General features: G+C 35.2%; 1 protein-coding gene across 3 annotated transcripts in view; it reads left to right on the top strand.

The window, feature by feature from the left end:
• The window catches only part of LOC128862371 (EGFR adapter protein), a 108,789-nt gene that overhangs the window by 62,651 nt on the left and 19,557 nt on the right, over positions 1 to 26,581 (top strand). For all 3 annotated transcript variants that reach the window (XM_054100949.1, XM_054100950.1, XM_054100951.1), the window contains exons 2-3: positions 19,712 to 19,878; positions 19,950 to 20,082. In XM_054100949.1, coding sequence (XP_053956924.1) covers positions 19,781 to 19,878; positions 19,950 to 20,082 — 231 coding nt within the window. In that variant the 5' untranslated portion in view covers positions 19,712 to 19,780. The remainder of the gene's footprint in view (positions 1 to 19,711; positions 19,879 to 19,949; positions 20,083 to 26,581) is intronic.

Raw genomic sequence — 26,581 nt, 5'->3', positions numbered from 1 at the left:
TACCTCACAACACCAACAACGAAGACAAAGAGTTTTTATTGCACGGTAAAAAACAAAGAAACCGAAAAAATTACAGACCATGTGCTCGTATGTCTGTAAATATTTATAAGCACCAAAACAATGCCTTCAAAGGGATAAATGCCCCCTTTTCCTTCTGTTGACAGTATTTTGCATGTAACTAGCCTCGTTAATTCAAAAAAGAAGAGTAGAGTATGAAACGGTTATGGAGAGGTGAAATACGTATGTACCTATGTGACCGCAAAACTGGAGCACAACTTTACTGTTACATGTACAACAACAAAAGGGGAGCGAAGTCAGCAAGACAGACATGTAAGCAATCACATAAAGGCTAATCCACTAGTACTAAATTTATGGGCTGCTAGAGAATACGGAACCAAAAAAGTTCAGTACCAACGCTTTACCACCTAAGCAGCTGAGAACAATTCTCACAAAAATTAAAAAAAAAAATTAAAAAAAAACTGTAAAGGCATTAATTTACTTGAATGTAATAGACTAGACAGACGGCAGCGTTAATCGGGATTACCGGCGTAGTTATTTCAGAATAAAATTGTAGTTGTACACGAATTAGTGAACAGCTGATTTGCTAATTGAATAGTTTTGTTAGTGAAAGATTAACCGCAGGCAACAAATACGGGTATTAGCTGCCCTGATACTAAGAAATAATGAATTATTAGAAAAAGAACTAAAACTCCAATTTCCCAAACTGCTCCGAAATATCAAAACAATTAATGCAACCTAGCATTGCATTCAGTCTTTCTTGTTCTTCTCTTGAAAAGTTTCACTATTTTCCATTCATAATAGATATTAACTGCAAATTTTCGGCAATGTTGCCATCAAAAATTCCCCTAATCCGCTTAAATTATGAGAATTAAGGTCGGTTGTCAATTTAGTTACACTTAATTCCTGAAATAATTCCAAATGAAGCCCTTAATCCCGATTGGCATTGCGTCTCTCTAGGCTTTAACTATTACCAGACATGCTTAAATAACAAATATCAGAAGTAAATTGTGAAAAGTTTTATTCAAATAAGAACAAAATGTGAAATGTGGCCCCTATTTCCACATCCATTTCGATATATGTGTGAAATATTTTAGAAATAAAGGTTATACTTTAGGATACCCTTTGGAAACCACGTGTTACGAGCCCCTCTTTATCTTACAAACCAAGTGCATATTTTTTTCTTCTTAAATTCAATGACACACTTCGATTGATTTAAAAGACAAGTCACCAAAATGCCATGGCTTCAGCGACACCCTCATATTTATAGAAAACGTTTAATTACCAGGTATATTTTCCAATGGTTTTAAAAAATACACTCCATTATTTTTTGTTGTCACAATAAATCTCTGAAATCGCCACACATCATATTTATGATTACCTTTGCCTCTCTCCAACTCTCCCTGCAAGAGCAAAACTCATTCCAAGAGTTTCGGAAGGTATAAAGCAGAATAAATTTTGAGACACTGATAACCAAATTTTCGATTTGGTATTAACTTTCCAGTGCATTCAATTATATGGTGAAAATCAGTGATGTTGTTGTTTTCTTGTAGCAGTGGTGAAACCATTAGCCATCGTGGCCGACATTATCTAGTAATAGACGCTTTGATTGTGGGGAAGAAGTTGCGCTAAGATGCTCTTAATGTCAGAATACCAAACTGACACCAATATTTAAAAAAAAAAATTATCTCACGTATGAATGAATAATATATTTTGTTCAATTTCAAACATACCATTCATATCATCTTTCGAAAAATCTGAACGAAAGCGCTACCTGGCAAGTTTTACAAGTATCTTATAATATGCAAGGCCAATTAATTAATTATCAACAAAAATTCCTTCAAAATCGGTTCAGCTTTTTTGCTAAAAACATACGAATAATCAGATGAACTTAAAAATTTCTATTTCAAAATATTACAAACTTTATATACATTTAATATTTGTATTGGTTTCCCATGCTACATTTTTTCTTTTATTGTATTAAAAAACCTCATTAAACAAAGTTCCAACTTTCAAACGGAACTTTTAGAAAACATCTGGATATGCAGTTTTATAGTCCATTAAATTTTAGAAAGTTAGAAAAACCTCAAAAATCTCATTGGATGCTTTCCATTTCAATTCAACCGGGCTATTCGGGTCATGTTCTTCGATTTCGATGTAACTGAAATATGTTGCTCTCTGGTCAAAATAATGAGACACGTATTTTTTTGTTCGCCCGAAAGAAATTTTTTTTAAGAGTTATCGGCAATTTTGTTTTTCGGCTCAAACTCGATTTTTTTTAATTATATTATATAAGAAAAATTTTTTTTTAAATGCCCATAACTTAGTCAAAAATGAAGCGATTTTAATAATTCTGGGTTCAAAATGATCGTAATTACTTACACGAGCGACTTCATGTAGAAACAATTGCAAAAAGTAGTTGAAAATTTTTTATTTAGCAAAAAAGAAAAAAAAATTGAAATTTTTTCGAAATTCAATATTTCAAAAAGTGTATTTTTTTTTTTTCGATAACTTTTTCCAAATCAAGAGGACACCTCAAACTTCAATTAAGCTGAATGCCCAGTAGCTAAAATGAGTTGTTTTTGAGTAATGAATTTTTGAGTAAAAACCCTGTTTCGCACTTTTTGTTTTTTGCAAAATAAAAAATTTTCAACTACTTTTTTGCAACTGCTTCTACATGAAATCGCTCGTGTAAGTAATGGCGATCATTTTGAATCTAAAATTATTAAAATCGGTTCATTTTTGACTAAGTTATGAGCATTTAAAAAAAATTTTCTTATATTATTAAAAAAAAAATCGATTTTGAGCCGAAAAACAAAATTGCCGATAAAGCTTGAAAACAAATTTTTTCGGGCGAAAAAAAAATACGTGTCTCACTATTTTGACCTGAGAGCAACATATTTGAGTTACATCGAAATCGAAAAACATGTCCCGAATAGCCCTTTTGAATTGAAATGGAAAGAATCTATATAAGAAATTTTTTTTAATTACTCATATCTTAGTCAAAAAAAAGCCGATTTGAATGATTCTGGGTTTAAAATAATCGTAATTACTTACACGAGCGACTTCGTGCAGAAACAATTGGAAAAAAGTAGTTGAAAATGTTTTATTTTGCAAAAACCAAAAAGTGCGAAACAGGGTTTTTACTCAAAAATTCATTACTCAAAAACAACTCATTTTAGCTACTGGGCATTCAGCTTAATTGAAGTTTGAGGTGTCCTCTTGATTTGGAAAAAGTTATAGAAGAAAAAAAAATACACTTTTAGAAATATTGAATTTCGAAAAAATTTCATTTTTTTTTCTTTTTTGCTAAATAAAAAATTTTCAACTACTTTTTGCAATTGTTTCTACATGAAGTCGCTCGTGTAAGTAATTACGATCATTTTGAACCCAGAATTATTAAAATCGCTTCATTTTTGACTAAGTTATGGGCATTTAAAAAAAATTTTTTTCTTATATAATTAAAAAAAATCGAGTTTGAGCCGAAAAACAAAATTGCCGATAACTCTTGAAAAAAATTTTTTTCGGGCGAACAAAAAAATACGTGTCTCATTATTTTGACCAGAGAGCAACATATTTCAGTTACATCGAAATCGAAGAACATGACCCGAATAGCCCGGTTGAATTGAAATGGAAAGCATCATTGACTTTTGACTATTTTTTTTTTGCCCACGATGTTGAGTAATTAGGTTAGATTAGGTGATTTGAATAGATCTCATATAGACCACAAGGTTCGTGGTGTTGCCAGTGTTGTTGGAGTCGTATTAAACAAAGTTCGTCTTACATATATTTTTCAATTTTAATAAACAGTTTAAACTTTTGTCAGCAAGTTGAGATGAAAAGTATAGCGATCCCAGGTAGTTTAACGAGTTCTGCTTAGAACAAGGCAGTGGCAAAGAAGGTGTTCTGACATACCTCTTTCTTTATCGCATAAGTTACACGCGTTTTTCTGGACCAATCCCATTTTAGTTGCGTGATATGGAGCGAGACTATGTCCCGTCAGTACGCCAACCAATATTTCACATTATTTCCTTGGGAATGATAAATTAAAGTTGGTTGTCTTTGTGTTGCAAGTTCCTTGCATTATTTTGGCAATCCTGTAGGAGGTCGAGGCTTTTCATATAGACTATGCTTCCAGAGTTAGTGCCTCGTATAATTTCGTCTTCAAAACTGAGAGTGAAGGATACCTATAAGACAAGCGGGTACCTGCCTTAGCGAAATAGTCAACTCTCTCACTTCTCTATTCCCTTGTGCCTTGGTACCAAGTAAATTGTGATCTGTCTATTCTCGCAGAGTTCGTCTATTTTAGATCTACAGCCATTATTGCTTTATATGCAATTTGACTATCGATGAAGATGTTTGTGCGAGTGTCGAGAGGTGCATATTCCAAAGCTAATTCAGCTGCTTTGGTTACAGCATAGACCTCAGCTTGAAATAAGTTACAGTGATTAGGAAGCCGGAAAGACTTTTGGAGTTCAAACTGCGGACAAAAGACAGGCACAGCTATCGTTCTATCATTTTGGATCCATCTGAAAAAAATATTCGTTTTGTAATCGGTTTCTAAACCCATTGTAATAGAACATTGACCAGGCCTCTTACCAAAGTTTACTTGTTGAATAACGTAGTCTGGCCTTCCGTTTATGTCCTGTATGTTACTGTGACCAAAACGCCTTTGTAAGAATTGTCCAGTCATCCTCAGTCTCAGTGCTATTCTTACTACTATTGCCGGTGTTGGAGTTGTGCTAATAGTGCCGGTTACACCTATTTCTGAAATACTTTGCGTGCTCTCCAATCTTTTGACGCAAGTCACTTTATCGCATGCCGTCCACCATACATGTGAACCATGGAGCATTTTTGGTCTGATGACCGTCATGCAACGTGTGAGCCAAAGAAATAAGCCCCAAGTCTTCCCGAGCATTTTCCTGCACGTGTGTAAGGCATTAGAGGCTTTCTTCCTAACTTAATCTCCATGACATACAATAACTCCTACGTATTTAAGCGATGTTAAGCAAATACTTCCATTTAAAAAGGGCCCGAAAATATTATAATGATTATTTTTATAAAAAAATTAGCATGAAAAATATTTTGAAAAGGAAAGACTTTTTGTACATCGAATTTACTTTTTCTTGGCTTTCCATGTGCTGAAATTAGACTGCTGCCGCTGGACCGGTATTCCGTTAATTCTGAATTTTCTCTATAGGGTTAGCCTATAAACCCTTACACATACATATAACATATGTACGTATTTGTAATATATACGTACATACGTAGATTTTGTTCTCCTAAGCGTTGTTAATATTTTCTGACTTTTCATTTTTATTTGTGTACATTTAAAATCTTTTCTTGATGTCAGTCAAGTTAAGGCAAGTCAAGTCAAGCACACTCCAAATGACTTGACTCGATGCTCTACTCCACTTAGCCGAAGAAGCGTTCATGCATCATGTGCAGGTAGTCCACATGTGTGTGTGTATTTACATGCGCCTAGGCAAGTAAGTATAAGCACGTGTTGAGTTTGGCGAAGGGCAAAATTTGTAAATTATTTACTTGTCTGCCTTGGTCTCCTAAGCTGCTGAGCCATGATAAATGCAGCTTTTTGGGGATTTAATATTTAATAATGTATTTTAATTTGAAATGTTTTATGATGATGATCTCAACAAGTCATTGTGCAACTACTTTTCACAACTTAGTGGAGTCTAGGTAAAATTTTGGTTGTTGAAGTGGCTCTTTCATTATCTTCATAATGTGGGTAGATTTTTCATAGATAAAGTTAAACGATTTTTGCCAAGTCATTGAACTCTTTTTGCATTAATTATTTCTGTTTATTTCTAAATAAAAAAAAAAAATAATTAACCCTAGAATCGTAAGATAGGTTTACCCTACGTTAATGCTAATATACGTAAATTTTACGTACAACACAAAAATTTAAAATAAATGTTCAACAAAAACTTATATATCTTCTGTTTTGATTTTATTTATTGAAAATACAAAGTTTTATGTTTCTTAAAGTGAATTATAAAAAAATGGATGGACCTAGTTTATGTTTTATTTTAATAACAGTGTTTAAAAACATCCGCTTTTAATAATATTTACCTGGTCGAATATAAACAACATTCATAGCCATTGTTCTTCCGCTACTACGATACATTGGATTGCTACTCCAAACATACCATTCCTTCCCAAAAGTGGATTAGAACTGGATACATCTTCAATGTCATTTAGTTGTAGGTGCACAGTTGGTGCTGACTTCTGGTTTTTTGCCGAGGGACCTTTATTTTTTTTTCAGATGCCATATTTTGAACGGACTCCACGGCTTCCATCAGTTCCTCTTCAAAAGTATTTTCCTGGAATTCAGGAGAGTAGTCTGGAGTGGTCAAAATCAACTTCCTCTTCAAGGTTGTCCTCAGTAAAGCTTATATCGCTGTCAATACTGTCCAGGAGGGCTTCTATTTCTGCATCCGCAAGGCAACGACTTGAGTTTTCCATTATTTTCTTTTATTTCTCCTGAAAACCGCACGGAACACAAATTTCATTTACAAATATTTATACGCTAATAACAAGACCACGTAAAACTTACGTACAAAAATTTATACGTTAATGCTAAGACCACGTAAAATTTACGTGCACACTTTTTTTTTAAAGAACGATTATAGCTAAACGCGAAGTAACAACTGATTTATGATTCACTTGTTAATGCAACAATAAAATAAAGGAAACACTGCCAAGAGGTCGTAGCGATAGCGCCAAAAGGTAAAGTGTAACTGACTTTTTTTCGCGACATACACGTAAAATTTACGTATATTACGATTCTAGGGTTAAATTGGATGTTTTTTTTTTTTTTGGAAATGTGAAGCCTCTGCATCAATACAGCACATTTGGCAAACTCAAAATATGAGAATAATTATAAAGACTATTTTGAGATCGAGTCGCAGTCATGTTAACATGCTGCTGAACAACTGTTACAATGACAACAGCAGCAACAATCAGAGCAGGAGTATGCTGCAGTTTCATTGCATTGCAAAAGCAAAGTGACATCGAGAGAGCACAAGTAATCAGCTGAACAATCCGACAACCGTAGTTACAAAAGTATTTGTGCGTGTTGTCAAAATCTTGTGGCTGGCAACATTGTTAGTGCCAACGAAACATAGTAACAATGATGTGTCATAATTGGTGTACAATATCAAATACCAACAAGTGCATACATAGTTGTGTCAAGTGCAGAGTTTCGGAAAGCATAACAAGTTCAAGTCAGCCGGATGTAACATTTGTCATTTGAAACATGGGTACACATGCATGTACTCGTATTTATGTAGGTGCATACGCAAGCAGACATTTACAAGCGCGGTTATTGTAATAGCGCCATGTCATGTAGCAGCCCTGTAGGAAAACCACTGGTACTAAGCTGGGGCACTAGATATTTATTCTTTTTTCCAAAGGAAATGTGCTACAGGAAGTATAAAACTTATATGTAGATATACGAAAAATATGCTCTTATTTTAAATACATCAAAGCATTCTGAGTTCTAATTGACTACACCTAAGTATATTTAAAGCTGTATGGAGATAATTGACCATTCTGAAGCATTATCAAATGCGCTGACGCTCCTTATTTGCTCTTTAGAATCTAGCGATTTCTAGGAAAGGCGAATTGTTCGTGGCTACATACTTTTTCCGACCATATAGAACTAGAAATCTAACTATAATGTAGCTCCAAAGCTGCCACATCCACATAGATAGAGAAAACCCCCTCTTTTTAAATCCATTTCTTTATTGCGATCGGTTTTTTAAACATTCAGCGATACTTTTACTTAAAGCAACCATTTACTAATTTTATGATAAATAATAATTTCGATTAGTTTATTATCCTATTTATGAGATCGCTTGCCGACTTTCACTTAAGTCTGGCGAAGGTTATGGCAGTTGGTACTATTTCTGTAACAAGAGGGCTTGAGTGCGACTAGAGGCGTGTGTTCTGTGATGTGGCATATTTTCTTTTTTCTTCAATTATTGTAACTGTGATACTTTGAGATCACGATGAATTACTACATTTGTGATACAATAAGGGGAGTTTGAGATCATTTTAAAGATTTTCGTCTGGAATCTTTGAAGTATTTCGATTTTGGAGTAAGCTCTAGTAATCCAAAGTGAGAGCTTACTTTCGAGAGAAATATGGGAATTTTGATATGGTAACCAATATAAGCTTCTAAGTTGTATTCCTAGAGCCTTCCGTTTGGTGAAAATATGGATTTCCATGTAAGTTGGCTACCGAGATACACGCCAAGATATTTTGTGGTGTTAGTTTGAGGGATGATTATACTATTGAGCTTATGTGAGCTTGGGGGGGGCAAGTTTTTCGATTTAGTGTAAAAGTGACTTGAGAAATTTTGTCTCGTTTGGTTTAAAGCGCCACACTACTCTCTGGGGGTAGTATTCAATTGTGAATATGGTTCTGTAATACGCGAACGTTCCGACTATTGTTTCTTCAGAAGCTGGTAGATCGTATGTGTATAGCGAGTATAGCATGGGGCCCATAATATTGCTTTAGGGTTCACCAGCTGAACTTTCACATGGATCAGACTGCTCTTCTCCTTGTTTGACAAAGAAATATCGATTTTGGAGGGAGGACTTAATAAATATGTATTTAATAATTTATTGGTAGTGCCTTTTAATTTATAGAGTCATCATACCCAACGCGGATAAAGGCTTGAGATATACCGAGAAAAGCCGCTGTATAATATTTTTTTTGTTCACATGCTTTGTGGATGCTGTTTATGAGTTTATGGACTTGTTCGACGGTAATGTGTTTTTTGTTGAATTGGTGTTTCCTGGTTTAACGATCAATTGTACTTGAGCTACTTTACATTGCGTGGGAAAACCCCAGATAATGTAATAGAATTATATTATATATACACGTAAAAAAAGTGAGTCGTTCTTCTGGGAGTACTTCTCCTGTTGTGAGGTGAGAAGTAGGGTTTCTCTCCCGGGATTTCCCGTTCCCGATATCCCGGGTAATCTGCAAAAATATCTATTCCCGATTTCCCAAAAAAAAACGTAAATTCCCGGGATTATTTAACATTTATTATCATTTAAAATGAAAAATTCAAATTACTTTTTTTATTTAAAAATATTTAAAAACAAAGTAAGCTAAGCAAGCATTGACTTTCTTGTTTTCGTGATTATACAGCTGTGCAACACAAATATTTGAAAAGTCATAGCGTTTGGGTGTCTTTACTTTTTATATTTTAAAAAGTTATATATTAAAAGTGGTTAAAAGATTTCTTTGTGAATTAAAGTAAGTTTAATTGAATTTTAATAACAATTAGTTATTATTCCACTGATATTTTAAATATTAAAATTAAAGGGTTATTAAAAAATACGAATGTCGTCAGAAAGAAATTGGAGATTTTATTTTACCATTGATTCTACTAATAAGGACAAAGCAAAATGCAATAAATGTAATCAAGTGATTATGAGAAAGGGAGGTTCCACAAGTGGAATAAATCGTCATATGCAAATCCAACATGGAATAGATTTGGTTACCAAGAACAATAAATTCGACGCTCCAAGTACTTCATCGCCGGACAAATCTGATAAATCAATTTCAGGAAATCAAAATTCCATTTTAAAATATGTAAAGAAACAATCATTGGAAGAAATTCTTGCAAAACTAGCAGCTGTAGATGGAATTTCCATCAATGTTATTTCGAAAAGTACGTTCATTCGTGAATCTATTTGTGCGAAAGGATATTTTCTTCCTAAAAATCCTTCACACATAATGAATCTTATATTCAACTATTATGCCGAAGTTAAATCAAAACTTAAATATAGATTTTCAACTATTCTAAATGCAAATCAAAAATTTTGCTTAACTGTAGATGAGTGGACAAGCAGCCGTAATCGTAGATACATGAATATCAATGTTATGTCCAATGGTGGGATATTTGAAAATTTGGAATTAATAAGAATTGAAGGAAGTTGTGGAGCTGAAAAAACATTAGATTTAGTTAATGAGCGGTTAAAGAAATTTAACTTGAATTTATCTACAGATATTATTGCAATCATAACTGATGGAGCAGCCGTTATGGTGAAATTTATGGTGAAATGAAGTTAGCTCCTGCCTTCCATTTACAATGCTACACACATGGGATTCATTTGGCTGTTCTGGATACCCTTTTTGGTTCTACTAAGACAGAATTATTATTGCAAAAAAATCAGCAGCACCAAGTATACCAATTATTAGATTCAGATGTTGATAGCGACATTGATAATTATGATTGTCTTGACAAAGACGAAAATACAACATTTGAAGGGATGTCATATGAACATGATACAAATATAAGTGACCTTAAATTCAAAGATCTAAAACCTCATATCCAGGATGCAATAAAACAAATCCGCAAGATAGCATCATTTTTCAGAAAATCGCCAGTACGTAACACAATTCTTCAGCAAAATGTCAAATTAGAATATGGTAAAGAATTAAACCTATCATTAGACTGTACGACAAGGTGGAATAGCTTATTAGATATGTTGGAAAGATTTGAGCAAATAAGAATTCCGATTAAAAAAAGTCTATGCGAAGTTAATGCTACACATCTACTTGAAAAGGAAGATCAGCTGTTCCAAATTGTAAGCACATTAATTACTTGTTTACGTCCAGTAAAATTAGCGTCCGATGCATTATGTCGACGTGATATGGATTTAATAAAGAGTGAGGGAATACTATCGTTCCTAATAGAAACGTTAAATGCGTTAGATAATTCAATATCTCGAGAATTATTACAAAATTTTAAATTCCGTATGACAACTCGAAGATCCAAAATTTTAATTTCATTGGTAAAGTACCTAAATAATTCAAGTTTATTGTACTCCAATCAAGATGATATGTTTTTTGAAATGTCGTCGAAGTCTGAAATGGTTAAATTATCTAAAGAATTGTTACACCGCCTATTTCCAGTTAATATCCTTGAAGACACCACTGTACTTGAAAATGAAGAAAGCGTATTGATTTCCGAAACGGAAAACAATATAGAAGCAGAAATGCCCGCGAATGTTTTGAAACGAAAGCTTGAAAGTGCTATAAATAGTATGAGCGCCAAAAAACAAAGTACTGGAGATACAGAATATAAGACTATATTAAAAGAATTTAATTTATTTGAAGCTAGTGGAAAGTTAACCAAAAATTTGAAAATGCTCTTAGATGCTCTTCTTTGCATTAAACCAACTTCAGTGGAAAGTGAAAGAGTATTTTCGACTGCTGGCCTTTTTGTCACCAAAATTAGGACAAGACTCAACGACAATTCAGTTAATGCGCTAGTTTGTCTCAGAACTCATTTTAAAAACTCTTCTAATAAATAACTTTTTTTTTTGTTTTATGAATTTGAATAAATATGAATTTTTTTGTTTTGTGAATATGAATAAAATATGTGAAAATGAATTTTTTAATTGTTTTTAAATTAATAAATTTATTTCAATTAGTAAATATAAAAACTCGATTTTCCCGGGAATCCCGGGAATATTTTCGAAATATTCTCGTTTCCCGGGAATCATTATGTGACGGGAAATGAGAAACCCTAGTGAGAAGTATTGAGAGGCCTCCTTTTTGAAGTTTTTTTTTCACTTCTTTAACTTCATTTTTCGAGAATTTTTTCATGGGTGCGTCCATCTAGTGCGTGATTGATTGATGTATTAAAGAGGCTTTTAGTTCGATTCCGTTTTTATTTATTTATTTTATACTTTTCCAGGTTGCCTGTTTCAGTGGTTGCGCGAAATTGAGCAAAATTGCTGCATTTCAAATTCTGCACAAAAACTTACATTTCCTACAATTAAAAAATCTACTGCGGCTCCCAGACTGGGTCAAATCGTTAACTTACTGAATCATATGTAAATCCCACTCTCGAAAAGCAAACGTCACCACTCGCAACTTGAGTGGTCTTTGTGAAATGGTTTATAATTAGCGAAGTCGCTCCTGTTCGGAAGCAGAAATTTGCTTCATTAGTTCAAGTTTTTCGTAACGGGTATCATTCCTGCTTATCTGAACGGCAAGAAAGGGAATAACTTTCTAGTATAACTGTATACTTCATAAAATACAATCTCTTCCGCTTGCAACATTGTTTGCACTTTGGTACAAAACTTTAACGGTATAAAAATGTCTAAGTCATTAATTTCAATGTTTTTGTCATCAGCAGTAATTTTAAGGAGCGAAGGAACAACAACTGCATACCTAAATGGCGCCTCAACATAGGTGGCCACGAATTCGCCAAACAACGCTAGCGCCAATGCACCAATAAACCAAAATGGCAACACTTTAGTGAGCGGAAAAGTATCTAAGAGTAGTAAGCAACAATAACACAAATCACTGGCGACATCAGCAAAGCTCCGAAAGTGAACTTCTTCTGTCTGCCACACAATGCATAAATACGTGCAACATCATAAATTATGTTGCGATTGCAAAAGTTCTGCGCCATACTGGCAACAAAGATAACAACAACAAAAGGCAACGTAAAAGCACCGGTACAATAAACGAACAAAAAGTATTATCCAGCAACAACTACAACTTTTGTCAGGAACCTAAGTGCAACCAATTACCTGCATACCTTAGCCGATGGCTGCAACTTGCAGTGGCGTCATCGAAGTGTACTTTGCTGCAATTTGTTTACTGCAACGCAACGCAACACAACACACACTTTTTCATCTTTCCATCTTATCCTTTCTTATTCTGTTCGAAACTTTTTGCACCAATTGGCTCGTTGCATCCTGCTTTGGGTTGATATTCTTAGAAAGAAAAAACTTTTAAACTACACACACATAAACATACATTTTTACCGAATAGTAGCCATTAATCCACCCTTATGCGCCCAACTCAGTGAGCCAAATAATCTTTGTTATAGCTTACGAAGCACCTAAGCGGTAACAACTAATTTCAGGTGAAGCTTTGGCAATACAATTTGGCCTAAATAGCTTATGTAAATACGTGTTTTTGTATTGGCAAACCTGAAAACAACTCTTCTAGCAACTTTCTCATCAGCAACTTTTGCAGTTTCTACTTTTAATTTTTTTAACTTGCCGATTTTTTTTTTAGTTTTCAGTGGAAACTTTTGGTTGTAAATAAACTACGGATTATCGAAGACTTTTGCTAAGGCATCTACTTGCTGAAAAAATATAACATTTTGGTAGTGGTAAAAACGAATGAGTTAAAGCGATAAACAATCATTTTATAAAATCAAAAATTTAAGTTGAAATTTCCATTTGAAGTAGACTTCTAGAAAGGCTGTTGCGCCGGCAACATAGGTATGTTTATAAGTACATCTGTACTTTTTTTATATAAGTAAATATAGTTTTTAGTATTACATATAACTCAAAGTTTCAAATTTTGTGCAAATTCTCATAAAATTTCAAACTCTTCAATCAGAATTTTTAGAAAAATTTCGAGTGCACAATTTTATAGCCAATTGCGTTTGAGTATAACTTTTGAAACTTTGCGTTGCTGTACAAATTATATTTTTATAAAAAAACATTAGCTAAAAAATAAAAAATGGTAAAAAATTGCAATACGCCGCGCTGTTATTATTTTGAGTACAGATGTAAATCACTTCGCAAAAAAATTCGGAGTTTCTACTTCATATACGACGCCCACTTTTATATCCTCGCACTTGAGCCGATGCTGGTGGAGGATGACTATATCGAGTGATGAGAGATAATCAAATCTGTTCCCAATTTATGTAAAAAAACCCCGCTGGCACAATTACGCGATTACGAGATTGGGTGAATAATTCACTGAAAATTAGAGCCCTTAACATTTATGAAGTTCAACATTGTACTATTTTTGTGTCAAAAAGCACCCAAGTTCTTTTTCTCTAATCTGTCAAATAGTTTTGATACGAAAGCCATTTAAAACAGACGTCCCCCAGAAATTTCGTAAAAATGGAAAAAGTCACATTCCTAGGCTCAATAAAAATTATTTTTGTTCAACAGCAAGCATAACGCAAACGCAAAGGCTTGAAAATATTATGCGGAACAACCGAAACTCCTCAATTTTGAAGCTTTCGTTCCAGCATAAGTGACGGCTAACGTTTTGGCTAATTTCAATTTAGGTTCGCACTTCTGGTTCGATAAAATTCATGTGAAGTGGGAGTGAAGCTGAGAATGACGAAAGTGTACCAACTTAAAGAACCTACAGGCCAATGATAACAATTGCAACCGTTTGAGAACTTGAAAGGATTGTTTGGACGTTATCAATCGCAATCTGAACATCAAACTCATCGAAGCATGGATTATTTCAACACACCCATCAACAAGGAACTTCTCGTGGTAAATCGAAGCCGTATAGATCAATCTTGGTCTATCAATGCGCGCGATATCACTTACACTCCACCATTACTTTCAAAGGTCATATACAGAGCTTTCGGATCGGTTCGATACCGTTTTGCAGTTGCTATGGCAAAAATTCATGATTTTTTTATAAATCAGTCCCTTATATGTATATTGTTTTAAGAGATTTTATGTGTGGCTCTCTATGATATATTCCTCCTACAAAAGTTCGTAGGCAGTCCACCTCCAGTCGAAAGCTGGAGAACAGAAGGGCTTCGAGCAACCTTTATCATTCTTCTGTTGAATGCAGTCGCTCTGCAGCTTTTTTTTCTAATGACGGCTTAGCTCCTCGCCTGCCACAGACGCGGCTAAATTCCTTTGTCTGAATGTAAGCTGGTAGTTATACCGTAATAATGCCTATTGCGTCTCTTGAGACCGTTCTATATCCACATGTCACCCTACGGCGAATTGTATTGTGCGTATTGTATCGTATCAGGCGTTTTAGCGTTGCCCATATAGGGGCAGCTTAAAGATTAGGGAGTCTACAACCGTCGATGAGCGACGTCTTATGCTGCCTTGCGATCCGTCAATATTAGGCAGCATTCTTGTTAGTGCTCTATTGATGGTATCAGCCCTTGCGCCTACCGGAGATAAATGCTGCTTGTGGCTAAGACGCCTGTTTATTACCACGCCAAGATACTTAATCTATTCCAGAGAGTCATGGTGCCGATATGTAGTTTTATTTCCTCCTTTTTTTTCACGCACTGATAAGTCTCGCTTCAGTTTTTTGGGCGGTCATTTCCTGCGGACTGCGTCACTCGTGTTAGTTGTGTAGGAGGAGGGTTACCGTTGTTTTTATTATCTTGCATATGCTCGAAATTTAGCCCCCTACTTACAGTTTCCACATCTTTAAAAATGAATCGACACTAAGAGGTTTCTGTTGAATGAAGAAATTAACACTTTACTGGGGTAAAAATCGTATTACCTGGAAGGCGTGTCGAGCTGAAAAAAATATGTTGAATAACAACAACTTTGTTGCTCAACAATATTATATATTGCTTATTTAAACTATCGTATAGTCAAAGGCTCTATGAAGTGCTCAAATGGCAAAATATTTAACTTCAAATATTTTCTAAAAACTAGCCGAGAACAGAGTCTTTACCAAACTGTGGCGTTTATTTTACAGATATTCTTAAATTGATTATTGTTTTGAGCTTTTTTGAATTTTGAAGGTGCAAACATCTAGAATTCTCTACCTTATTTTCTCAACATAAGTTAATTAATTTAAATATGTAAACGAGCATACTTGTACACATGTAAATGCAACACTAAAATTACAATGTTGACAAATCAATCAAATAAAGTTTATTCTCTCCACTAAAGAGCCATTATCAAAATACACAGCACCAAGCTGAAGTATCAACTAAAATTAAGCCAATAAGTGCGTCTCATATGAATTCTTTTGAAGTATTTACATTTTACCGTTAATAGCTTAAATTTGATAGTTAGTTAGTTATTAAATAACATAAACATCTGCCTTGCCGGGACCGCCAATAACACATATACATACATACATATGCACTTGTCTCTACTGGTGTATAAATTGCAAAAGTCAAGCTCATAATAATCAAATATTGGTAATAAATCCAAAGAAGTTTTCAAACCCACATACATACACACACATTTGAATGAAACCTTATCCCTATGCCTACATAAAATTCATTGATGTGTAAACAATAGCTACAACAAAAAGACTACATTAAAACTTAGCCAATATGCCTAAATGGCACACATGCTGGCATAACCAAGTAACTGGCTATAGGCGGCCTAAGTCTAATAAATATTTTATTATATGGCTGCCCATAAATTCATAATGCCTCTTCGGTTGGCTATTGTTTGGAGAGTTTAGTTATGAAAACTGAGACAGTTTCATAGCTGCATTGCATAAAATTGCTATCAAATTCTAATGTGATTTGTCAATTACATTCAACATATACTTGGAAGAAGGATTAGGAACATTGCAAACTACTCACTCAAGTGGCTTCTTGTTTTCTTCTTTAACCTTTCAAATTTGCTTTTCTATGCGCCGAGTTCATGATAGACTGGTTGCGGTGATTAAATACTATATACGAGTGTGTATTATATATTAAGGTGGGTCGATTTACATGGAAGATTTTTTCTCGACATCGTTTCTAGCAGATTCGGTTTCTGCACAGAATGCAAAGAAAAAAGTCAGTTAGAACATAATTCTAAAGTCAATTCAAAGTCACCATTTGCTTTTACACTAGCCTGCAAACGAGTAGGCCATTCAGCTAATGCAACACGCACGATTTCCATGGATATTAACGTCGCTGCTTGAACTAAAGATTGTTTGAGACTTTGTAAATTTCTGTGAGATCTTCGACAGGTCATGTTCTCCAATTCTGACCACAAGCTGTAATTCAATGAATTCAGATCTGGACTTCCAGATGGTCAATCTTGCTGTTGAATATTGTTTTTAGCCACTCCTGGGTGGTTTTTGTCTTATGAGTTGAAGCGGAATCTTGCTGGAGAATCCAATGCTCTCCAGTGAAGAGCGTACTGCTCATCTGCTTCACCACGCCTTCTACGACATGCTTCTGGTACACTTTTGCCCCGTTTCAACCTCTTTTTCGCAGAAACGAAGAGATGTAACACCTTTACAAGACACTCCCAACCAAACCATTACGGAGGGTGGATGGTGACCACGCTGAACATTTGAACAACATTTTTTGCGTCTTTAGAAGTTTTAGCATAGATTTTGTCGTTTTTCTTATTAAGAATTTCTTCAGCAGTGATAGTTTTCTGATCTATGATAAGAATATTTTCATGGCCGTTGACCGCATACTACCGAAGAAGCCGCTTGCATCTGTCGAGTCTAATCTTGAAGCGCGTTGTCAAAAGATGATCAGCGGATAAGCGACGGAAGGCCTTCATGTGGAGATGATCTCTAATTAGTCTTGACATGGATCTGGTCGATACATCCATTTCCCTGCTTTCTAATATGATTTCAGTGAATTATTTCTCGTACGGCCTTTATGGCTGCACTGGTCCGCACCATGCGAGATCGACCACTTATTTCTCTGTTTGTCACTTCAGACGTCTGGGAAAAACGATTAATCGTGCGGTATATAAACATTCTCGAAATATTAAGTTTCTTCAGCAATTCGTAAATATGACTTGCACTTTTACTACACTTTTGTAATGCAATCTCTACAATGCGATTTTCCCTAGTTCCATATTCCATTGCTAGCAAGCGAAATTTGTCGCGAAACTGAGTATAATTTATGAATGCATATGAACAAAAGCTAAAATAACAGAACTTTCTTCTGCGAATTTGTTCTCGCCGTATGGATTGTAAAAGGTGTCACAGAGTGTGACAAGTATGGCAAGACTAAGTACGTACAAGGGGGCGCAAAATTAATCATCCCATCGGAGATTGGTTCTTTTTAAGAGGAACTTTTTCAACGCCGTTGTCTGCGGAGGAACGACAAATTAGTTTTTCTATCATTTGATGATTGGCCACCGAGGTTGCAAAATTGAGCATACAAGAATATAGAACAAACTAGGTTATTCAATAAGTTTTGCGGTTCGAAAGAAAACCACAATTTTATGGTTTGAAATTTACTTTAGTATTTAGTATAGGCTCTTGTCCCAACGAGATTCCAATTTATGAATTCCATTCTTTTAGTGAGAGAAGGACTGCCAAATAGCTTCCCCAGCTGTTATAACATCAAACATTTGAAAAATTGTCGAGCCTCTGTCAGTATTACATTGTTCATTTTTATTATGGTTATACAAGACATGGCGCCATATTAATCCCTCTATAGAAAGATTTATAATGACAAGGCAAATAATAATTGAATTTTGTAAACTAGACAGATGCAGTATACAGCAACAGACAAGCAATGGAGCGCGTAAGGGTCAAAATAACGATTTCCATTACTGAAAATACAATTTTTGTTTTTGTACTTAGTACAACAATTATTCGAAAAAAAAATGTAATATAATTATCAGTTTTGTGCCACCTTGCATGTTGGAATATTCCTGTGCTGTATAAACGAGTCGAAATCAAATTAGTTACTGTATCTGAAGCATTCCAACTTGAGACACAGTCAACTACCACCGCCATGTTATTTAGAATATTTATGTGGCAACATTGCTAGCCACAAAAATTTAAATGTATGACCATACAAAGATCCAAAATCAAAACAACAACATGCGTGATGCACCAAGAACGTGAAGCCACTTAAATGAAGTTAAAGACTTTTGGCCTCTGGAGACGATACAGCATGCTTGACTGAGCTTTGTGTGTGTTAGTGCACACTGGCTGGCTTCTTTTTAAATCGCATGCGCTTTCGTAACTGCTAACGATTTAGCGCTCAGACAGGCGCTCAGAAACTAAGCATTAAATATCGGCAATTCAAATTAAATCATTTTACGCTTCAAAAACCTTTCGCAATATTGAAAACTTACTTCTTAAGTGAAAGAAAGAGAAAATTTTGCTATCCGACATCACAAGCTATTTCTGTGTTCATCCGGTTCGCCCAACCGAGAATATTGCTGCTATTGACGATAGTAAGGTGATGAGCCCGAAATAGTCTGCTCACAGCGTAAAGCGTTCGTCTCATTCATGAGATTCAATTAGCTCAGAATGTAAAGTAACTGACACAGATGACAAGCATTTTCATATCTACGACTAAGCGCTTGATGTAGATTTTCTGGCGGTGTCATTATCGGCTCGAGACGACCATTTAAATAAAATTATATTCCCCAATTAACCGGAAGGTTTCCCACTTTTTAACAAATTAAAAATCATTGGAAAGTATTGTATTTAACGACTTTTCATTTTAACATTTTTGAGAAGAGTCCAACCGATGGTCTACCCTTCATGACGGCTCAAAAATTTTATATAAGGACTCCTTACGTATACATGGTACTATACATGTATACATACGTTTGTATACATGTAATTTACTTGAAAATATAAAGTTTGCTGTTGTCTTGCTAAAGCCCATTGTTTGTTTTTGTTATTTTACGCTTTCTTCCTGCCGTTATTACTCGGCTTTATCTTGGTAAAATTCCAGCATTGTTTAGAAAATTTGCAAGTACTTAAAAGAGTTTAAAAAGTTTTCCAAAGCGACAGTAGAGGAAATATGCAAGCTTCGCGTTGATGCATAGAAATGTTTGGAGTTTTCTCTGAAGTTAACCGACGATAAACTTCTTCGAAATAATTTCCAAAGCATAGTGCAGGCAAAAAAAGGAAATATTTGAGCATTTGAGGGGTAGTAATTTTGACATTTTTCCAGAAAAAGCTAGTATTTTAAAATATGCGTTAATCTTTGTTTTCGTCAAATTTTCTCTTGCAGTTCATTCAAATTTATCAGCAGACATTTGAAGAATAAGAAACAAGAAGTACACACAATAACGTAATTAAAATGCAGGACATACGTTTGCGCGTTGAACAACCCATTTCGCATGTGTCTCCGACACAAGGACGCCGACCTATACATTTACTGCCACAAATAAGCTTGGGGTATGTTTTCTAAAATTAAATTTGTAAGAAATATATTTACATAATGGCTTACTTACTTGTTACTCACGCAGTTGCAATGAAACGCCGTTGAATGCTCACCTTCAGTGCAGTCAACACTCAATGCCACGCTCACCCAGCTCGGAGGAGGATAATTCACCAACAGAAATGAATAACTGCCGGCGTATGACGGATAAACCCCCCTTGGTGAGCATAAAAATTAAAATGTATTACACCAGCGATGTTTGTAGGAAATATGTGACACCTAATAACCAAAGTTAATGAAGCAGTGGGTGTTAAGTACTGTTGGCGGCAGGCTTATTACGCCAAAGAAATTTTTTCGAAACTTTTTTACAGTACAGCGAGCAAAGCGGTCACTGCATTTATGCATTCAAAACGGTTATAGGTAAAAGATGGCGCTTAAAACCGGGCATAGTACACTGGCTGTACACTGCGGTTGTGAGATCTATACTCTTCTAAGGGGCCACTTTTTTGTTGTTTTTTAAGAACTTGAGAACTTAAAATGATAATACAAAACATAAATATTATTAGAGTTAATATTTTTATTATAATCTAATTTCAAGGCATATATTTTTTAATATGGTACCCGGCATTCATTCTATCAGTTCAATGATAACTAGAATATTGCAATAATTTGATTGTACCACGCTCTATGACAGGTTGGGCCGCTTTGTTGGAGAATGTCGTCGGTGTTTAGCTGATTAATTTTTTAAAACAAAAATTCAGTCAGCATGGCTCGATAGCGCTCACCATTCACCGTAGCGGTAGCTCCTTCCTCATTTCGAAAGAAATAACGGCCGATTATGCCGCCAGTGGTCTATGAATTTCACGAACAGATCTATTTTTTTTTTCAAAGAGTAATCTCCAAATCGCAAAAAACCCCATTTTGAAAAAATTCAACGATTTCAAAACTAAGTCCATAAAAGCGCAGTAAACGCACCATGGCATGTGAGGAACTCTGATTTACATCATTACCTTAAGATATCATCATTATGAGAAATTGTCAAACATTTGCTGCAGCTCATACCAAAAGGCTCGAAAAACATACCAACCCGGTGGCTTGGCAACTTGCCAATCCAGATGAGCAATGTCGGACTTAAACGAAAAATTCCAAATGATTTTGTTCCAGAAATTCTAACGAAAAATCTTACTAGAAATTTTAAACTAGGTGCAATGGAATAAAATGTATTTAAATATTTATAACATTTCCACAACTTGGCAGCAGATACGGACGTAGTAGGTTGGGCAGTGGGTTCTGTTCAATCTTATAAAAACTAATATACAAGGTTAAATCCATCACCGACAAAGCGAGGAAGTGGGGCCATTCAAAAGCATTCACCCCAAAACAGCGTTTTTATCAAGTGGCAGAAAATCGAAATGCTGCTCCCAACAGCTAAATCTAAGATGGCAGTCCCATCGTGCGGATAGAGACCCTAGGCTAAGAACCTATACCTCCTGATGAAAATTTATTACATAAACCGCACAAACCGCTTACATATGCGCTCAAAGCCGGCGCGACAGAAACTGATTAGATTTGAAGAGGATTTACATGTTGGCACTAAAAAGCAATATGAGATTTAAAAGAGTTGAAATAAGCCATCGTAATAGAATGGGAAGACATGTAGTTGACCGTTACACAAAACAAGGTCAATTCAATGTCTCGCAGACTACGACTAGAAGAAAACCATCAATTCAACTCTACTTCGTATTAGTAGCAAGATTAAATTAGAAATTTAATATAAAAATAAAATAAAATAAATTGAACAGGCATAACTTGTTCATCCGTTTGCTAGAAAAATGAAATGAACGAATGATGAAAATTAGCTTAGAAATAGTAAATATAAAAAATTAAACAAAAAAATTAGTTGAAGTTGAAGGAAAATTTTTCTACATTGCTTACAAAAAAATCAAAATATTAATATAATAATTATATAAATATTACTTAGTCTTACCATAAATTCTGTGACAAATTTTACAATTCATACGCCGAGAAAAAGTTCATAAAAGAAAGTTCCGTTATTTTAGCTTTTGTTCATATGCATTGTCTACTCATAAATTATACTCAGTTTCATGGCAAATTTCACTTATTAGCAATGGAGTGGGAAGCTAAGGAAAATCGCATTGCAGTGATTGCATTACAAAAGTGTGGTAAAAATGCAAGTCAGATTTACGAATTGCTGCAGAAACTTAATGATTGAAGAATGTTTGTTTATGGCAAGATTAATCGTGTCTCCCAAGCATTTGAAGTGACAAACAGAACAAGAGGTGGTCGATCTCACATGGTTTGAACCAGTCCAGCCATAAAAGTCGTTTGAGAAAGAATTCCCAGAAATCCCCTCAGAAAGCAGAAAATCATGTCCAGGGAAATGAATGAAAGCCGTCCGTCGCTCAACAGATCATCTTTTGACAACGCGCTTGAAGATTAGACTCGACAGATGCAAGCAGCGTCTTCGGTAGTATGCGGTCAAAGGCCATGAAAATATTGCTTGAGATGAGAAAATTTTCACTGTTGAAGAAGTTTGTAATAAGCAAAACAACAAAATCTATGCTAAAACTTCTAAAAGACTCTCGCCTCATTTGGAATGGTGTTTTTTGGGTGTTTCTTTAAAGACCTATAAAACAAAAATTAAAAATGATTTTTTTATTTTGGTTTTCAGTATTCTATTGTTTGATCTATTGTTAAAAAATAAAAATTTTCTTTTAGCCATACGAGGCTCGTTCAAGCCATAAAAAAATGGTCTTCCAAAACAAGGTATGCCGCTGGCGACACAGATTCCAGGTGTCAGAAATCAAAAAGATAAAAAGGTTCGTATTCGGAATGAATGGCGTTATCGTGTAAATTAGGATCTTTAAAAAAATAAAATTGGACAAAATGGCGGACGTGCAAAGATGAAAACCCGTTTTTTGATTTTAAAGGTTCGAAAAAATACTACAATTTTTTTTGTTTTTCCAAATGATCGTAGTTCACACACGTAAAATCATCAATTCTACGTTATTTAAATTTAATTTCATCAAAATCGGTTCAGTACAACCAGCTATATCTGCGTCAATTGTTCATGTGAAGACCATTTTTTGAAGGCTGTCAACTTTTTGAACGAACCTCGTATGGCCAAGAAAATTTTTAATGACGCAAAAAATGTTGTTTCAAGGGTTCAGAGTGGCCATCAACTAGCCCCGTAATGGTTTGGTTGGCAGTGTATTGCAAAGGCATTACATTTCTTCATTTTCGGCAAAAGTGTACCAGGAGCATGCCTTAGAAGGCGTGGTGAAGCAGTTGAGCAGTACGCTCTTCACTTGAGAGCATTGGATTCTCCAGCAAGATTCCGCTTCAGCCCATAAGGCAAAAACCACACAGCAGTAGCTAAAAAGCAATATTCCTGGCTTCATAGCCACAGAAGATTGGCCATCTAGAAGTCCAGATCTGAAACCATTGGACTCACAATTTCGAGTAAAAATTAAAGTTTATTTTTATTTTTAACATTTCAATACCTAAATAAAACTAACTTCCTTAAAAAAAGTATTATAATTTCATATCTATAACGAACTTAACTTGTAACACAACTTATGGCAGGACTAAGTAGTAAAAAATGTAAAAAAAATCAAAACTAATTATACACATTAAAACTGTTAAACCGCTGCAAATAGATAATTCAATCCAACCTTCTGCAATTCGCACTCGAGTGCATTCACTTCAGGAAATTCCAGATATGTGTCGGGTAAGCAGTATATACATACATACTTACATTCTTCACCGCGCGGGTGTAGTGCGAACAGCTATACTCCAAATTTAAACGCCGCCAGTAAAAACTTTTCTTATAGTTTGTCACATTCAATTACAAAGCCTACACACCCACATACAATCATACATTTCTGCCTACTAACGTACAAAGCTCGTAGAGAAGAAACTTACTAACTTTATGACACACATAAATCTCAGCGATAAAAACGTTGTAAAATTTTTTTAGCCAGAGACAAAACCGAAAAACTTTGCCACCAAAACAAAAGACTAGAAATGCAAGTTAGTAGAATTAAATTTCACGCCTGTAAATGACACGCGGCCCCACAAAAAGTACTAAGTGCATTGCGGCGGCACATTGTCAGAATGCAGTAGGTACGAAGCAATGCGAACAATACGGATATGAACTTGAATTGGTAGGTACGTGAATGCGAATAACATTGTGAGGCCTTATTCTAGTCGGAGTGGTAATGTGGTAAACTCAGTTCACAGGTAGAAGAAGAAGCAGTCCGGTTCTGTAGAACGCCACCGAGAAAAAGAAAGCTTTTTGAAAAAAAAAAAAAATTAAGTTAACCGCTTTTTGCGTACTTATACAAGGTGTAGCTATTAAATAACTAAACGAAATAACGAACCAATGCTGTAAAACATTTTATTTTTATTTCATACATCTTACCTTTATTATACATCACAAACGCACATACAACGCTCCATTTGAGACTTCCATCGCATCCATCGATACTCTACTGGGAGTCTTCTTCTGTTAACTCTTTCAGGGCGCGCGCCTCTTTTTCCTTAATAGCTTAAAGGGATTGAATTTTTTTCCTAATGCAGGTGTACCTTAGGAAACAAATAGAAATCACACGGCATAGGAAACGACGAATAAGGTCGATGGTAAGCACGGTGATGCTGTAATTGGCTAGACACCTCTTGGCAGACCATGCGGAATGAACCGGCGCATTATGTTGTTGGAGAACCCATGATTCAATTAGTTGTTCCTCATTATTTTAATTATTATTAGCAAGCTTTATGTTAAAAGCTCGATACCAATGGGCAGTTATTCCACAGTGTTTCAAATAGAGATCTATGCTGAAATTTGCGACAGCGAATGCTTACGAAGAGGTACAGCTAGGTACTCCTTTGTGCACTGCAATCATAATCATCACAATTAGATCTAATCTCATTGAGGAATGGTTCACTGTTCTCAATACCCTTAGAGCAAGAAACGCCTTCTTGCTGCGCTGGATGCCAGGGCATGAAGGTTATGATTAAGATGGCAATAAGCTCGCAGACTACCTAGCGAAATTAGGCGCAGTATCAAAATTCTATGGGTCAGAACGCTTCAGTGAGCTTACCAATTCCCACGTTAAAGAAATTATCAACAAAACATGGAATTCACTCCTTCTTTCTTGAGGGACGTCAAATTGGCTCTTATATCTAGCCAGAGAAGCCTCACGAACTCTCATTAGATAATATTCGGGGCATTGTAGTATTCGTTTTCATTTCAGGAAACTCTGTCGTTTTTTGCAAGCTGGGCGATGAGACGACAAAGGACATCCTCTCCGAATGTGCAGACAAAGACTCACACAGCTAAGTGGCGGGACTTGAATCTATTGGTAATATGAAATAAAAGCACGAGGAAGTGATCAAATTTATTAGATGCCTTCAATTATATGCTAGCGGTCCAGCGCAATAGACACCATTAGAAGTCGCAGTACACTATGGCAAAACTAAACCCAATGAATATCGAAAAGAAAACACATTACTTTGGCTTTTGAGGTGGAATGGGCGATAATAATTGATATACACTTCTTTCAATAAATCATAAATTGCTGATTTTCTAAGTTTCATGAAAATTGTCACAATAATCCGCAGCGCTATTGCTACACTTAAACTTTTTTCGCAAAAAAAAAGCAAAAAAGGCTTATGCTAAACCGTTGACGGCCCACAACATTTTTTCTTTAATCTCTTTTAGCACCATCAGTATTGTCATTTAACAGCTACACTTCGTAGGGATTTCATAGAATTCTTATACTTCAAGCGCAACACAGACATCATAGTACAGGGTCTTAGATGTAAATCCGCGAAACATGTAGGGAAGTCTGGAGCAAAATTGTTGATAAAAAACATACTTTTCTTTTATTAGTTTGTTGTATATTGCGGGCCATTAACAGTGTGTGTAATAGTAGTGAAGCAGTTGGTACTAGTCCACTGATGAGTAGGGAGCTGGACAAAAGAGCTGCGATACTGAAGTCACCTCGCGCTGGTAAAATCCCTCAGAAGTCCATTGAGTTAACTAAGCTTCTTAGCTAAAATAATTTTCAACTAAACTCCGTAACTGCTCACATGGCTAGGAATACTCAGGTTCAGCTCCGCAGCGACCTTCCAAACTGTTGGCGAATTTCAAGCCCGGACTGCTATCTCATTGATTGTTGCGCGTACATAGTTGAACCCAAAAGTTACCATAGAGCCTTTTAATACTAATGATGCACTGATACCCAACATCATAGAAGTGATGGCGACAATGACCAAATAAAAGTTGGAAGGAAAAAGTTCCATACCCGGGATGTACAAATATACTTTACATATTTCCATTCTACCAAAATGGATACGAAGAGCATTATTTTAAAAAAATGTCCATTAGTTTTTATTGTTAAGTTCAATATTTCATATTTACCTCGGTGACCCTGTACAATACGCTCAGCCATTTTTGTAAAACGTGAAAGATCTAATTTCTGATTGCACAAATGAAATTAAATTTAAAGTAAAGTGGCTTCCGGCAGATTTAGCCTAACTAGGCAGCCAGTGGATTGGAGGATGGATGTATGTATATATTATACATATATAAAATCAGGTTTTGTTCAATTGTATAGTACGTATGCATATATACGTATATTTAGATAGAAGAGCAATCGTACAAATATATAAATGCATTTTAAGTGCTAGACATCG

The sequence above is a fragment of the Anastrepha ludens genome, chromosome 4, assembly GCF_028408465.1.
Source record: "Anastrepha ludens isolate Willacy chromosome 4, idAnaLude1.1, whole genome shotgun sequence".
NCBI lineage: Eukaryota > Metazoa > Arthropoda > Insecta > Diptera > Tephritidae > Anastrepha > Anastrepha ludens.
The sequence above is the reverse complement of the archived record's forward strand: the minus strand, read 5'-3'. Positions and strand labels throughout refer to the sequence as shown.